This window comes from Cyprinodon variegatus, unplaced genomic scaffold, assembly GCF_000732505.1.
Source record: "Cyprinodon variegatus isolate N-32 unplaced genomic scaffold, C_variegatus-1.0 Scaffold43, whole genome shotgun sequence".
NCBI lineage: Eukaryota > Metazoa > Chordata > Actinopteri > Cyprinodontiformes > Cyprinodontidae > Cyprinodon > Cyprinodon variegatus.
Window position 1 is genome coordinate 1,631,283 of NW_015150496.1, and position 2,524 is coordinate 1,633,806.

At 34.5% G+C, this 2,524-nt stretch overlaps 1 protein-coding gene across 1 annotated transcript in view; it reads left to right on the forward strand.

Annotated features, from left to right (window-relative positions):
• LOC107081855 (neural cell adhesion molecule 1-like) overlaps window positions 1-2,524 on the forward strand; it is a 452,491-nt gene that overhangs the window by 403,559 nt on the left and 46,408 nt on the right. The window contains exon 18 of the mRNA XM_015370183.1: window positions 1,096-1,220. Within this exon, the coding sequence (XP_015225669.1) occupies window positions 1,096-1,220 (125 nt within the window). The remainder of the gene's footprint in view (window positions 1-1,095; window positions 1,221-2,524) is intronic.

A 2,524-nucleotide genomic window follows, 5' to 3' on the forward strand; every position in this document is an offset into this window, starting at 1 on the left:
TGCACACGCACAAATCGAGATACAGATATACAACTCTCCACACACATTTGTAAGTAATAAAGCAACAATTTTGGCCCCATATGAATCTTTTATAATGACATTTCTTTTGGTGGGAGGAGGTCTGAAGCTTAGTTGCTCTTTTAGATTTGCCACTTCCAATAGATGCAAATCCCTGCAGGACTTGGCTTTATTGGGCTCAGTTATTATTAACTGATTAATTTCTTAAGCTCCTACTCCTTATCTTTGAATTTGATTTACATGTTTCTTTTTAGTCATTGCTGTCATAATTTTTTTTTTTTAATAACACGGCTGTAGTTACAGCAAAATTGCAACCTGATCTAATTTACACTTTAGTATCTGAATAGCTGCAGAGTGCTTGCAGTATGATCCTTTGTGCAGCATATGGCAAACACAAAGCTGAGCATTAAATTAGCGAGTGCTATTGGTGGGTTGTTGACGTTCCATTGTAATGGTATGGAAGTCAATTATAAAGTAATACTGGACATGTGTAGTATATAAATAAGATCTTGAATTTTCAGCATGTCTAAAGCAAACCATCGGCTTTAGACATGCTGGGTAAAATGTTAAATATTTGTTCTAATTGGCCAAATTTAGCCAAGTAGCCATTTTCTTTAGGCTATTTTTTTTACTGTGGTGCATAAAAAAAAAAAAACATTAATGTTTTGGTGTTTAATTGTTTCAAAAGGAGATGTTACAATATTGGAAAATTAATATTTTAAACCTTTTAGCCAGCTTTCTTATGTGACTAAGAAGTCCCTTCAACACTTTCTAGCACCAATTCACCGATGTTTTATAAAGCTCCTTCATAATCAGCTCAAGTCAGACTCTTTTTGTTATAGAATATTCTCTTTATGAAAAATCAGTTTTTATGATATATCAAAACAAATTTTTAAGACTATATACATTATTTTAAAATGCACAAATTCTGTGACACATTTGAGGAATTTGTTTCAGAGATGAGATGCTACACATAGACAAGGACACATACAGTTACCATAAATATGATAATATACAAATAAAAAAAAGCTATTTGTAGATTGATGCAACTAACTATAATGTGTTGTTCTTGTGCAGGGGAACCAAATGCTCCCTTACTAGAAGTCATGCCTATAAAGAGCAGTAACACTGTGAAAATCAAGTGGACCAAGCAGGACGACGGTGGATCTCCAATTAAACACTTGCTGGTCAGATACAAGGCTGTGAGTATACCGAGCGAGGAGGTGACATGGTGCCACTTTGCATCTTCTCGATTGTTTTCACCATTTAAGCAAGAAATAATGAAAAGATCCTTCTGGCAAATGGAACTAGGAAATACCAGCTGGGTTTTATCATAAGGATAGCCGCCAACAGCAACACAACACATTTAAATTCACTTAAATCCAAGTCATTGTTTTAATGCTACAATTTGTATCGTCTTGAAACAAACACATGCTCACAGACTGGGTTCTGCCAATTTTAAATGAGCATTTTTCACTAAGGAGAAAAGAAAATTATCAGTAACACCTAATCCCTTTTGGCTTTTGGCCAGTGGTTTGCAACGGTATTACTATTGTTTCCTTTCAAATTGAAAACACTCCATTTGACTTTTAATGTACTTTTTTCTTTCAACAAGCTTACCTAATGTTTGGTACCTTGCTAGTCAATGCACTGTAGTTATACTACATACTAATAACATAAAAGTATTTATTTACATAGCCAGAAAGGTCCCAGTGAGTCCATCCAGGTGATATTATACCTCTAATTGAAATAGGTCCTTATTTGAAACAGGTAAAAGAAAAATGACTCAATCAATAATCATCAATATGGACTAAGATAAAAGTTTATATCGTGAGACATTTTCCAGCCATTTTGCACAGCGCTACTTATGGCCTTTTTTCCCCCTGCTGTAATTCTATCAGACATTAACATTATATGTTTTAACTCAGTTCTAAAAGCAAAACTGCTTACTTAACACCAGAATAAAGCAAGCTGTCTGTTGGACAAAGATCAAGGCTTTGCTATGGTTGCTAAAGAATATCAATATTGCTGTTTTGAGACTGCAATTTCTTAAAGACAACGATTGTCCATTTAGAGGTTCTACAACCGGTTCAGTGCCATGGTACATGTTTTTGTTTCGGTAGTTTTTGCTCTTCATGAGGTTATCTGTTTTTGAAGAGCATCAGTCAGTCTTGCAGCAAAGCATACTTCTTTTTCACTGAGGGCTCTTTTAGTCCATCTAACCAGTCCATGTACTGGACTGGTTAGACCTTATCATTGGATATATACTTTTGCTTGAAAGTTTACACACCCTCCCACTAAAGAGAATGATAAATTCAAACTAGTAATTGAATTTACAAAAAATCTGAAAAAATAACCAACCGACAACCAGTCAACTGGTCCAGAAGTCTTACTGAACATTTCTGGAAGGTTACAAAAAAACCTCTGAATTCAGTGATTGCCTCAAAGTTTTGCTCAAAACATTTTTTTCAAGAGCTCCATGATGATTGTTTACATTATTTACATA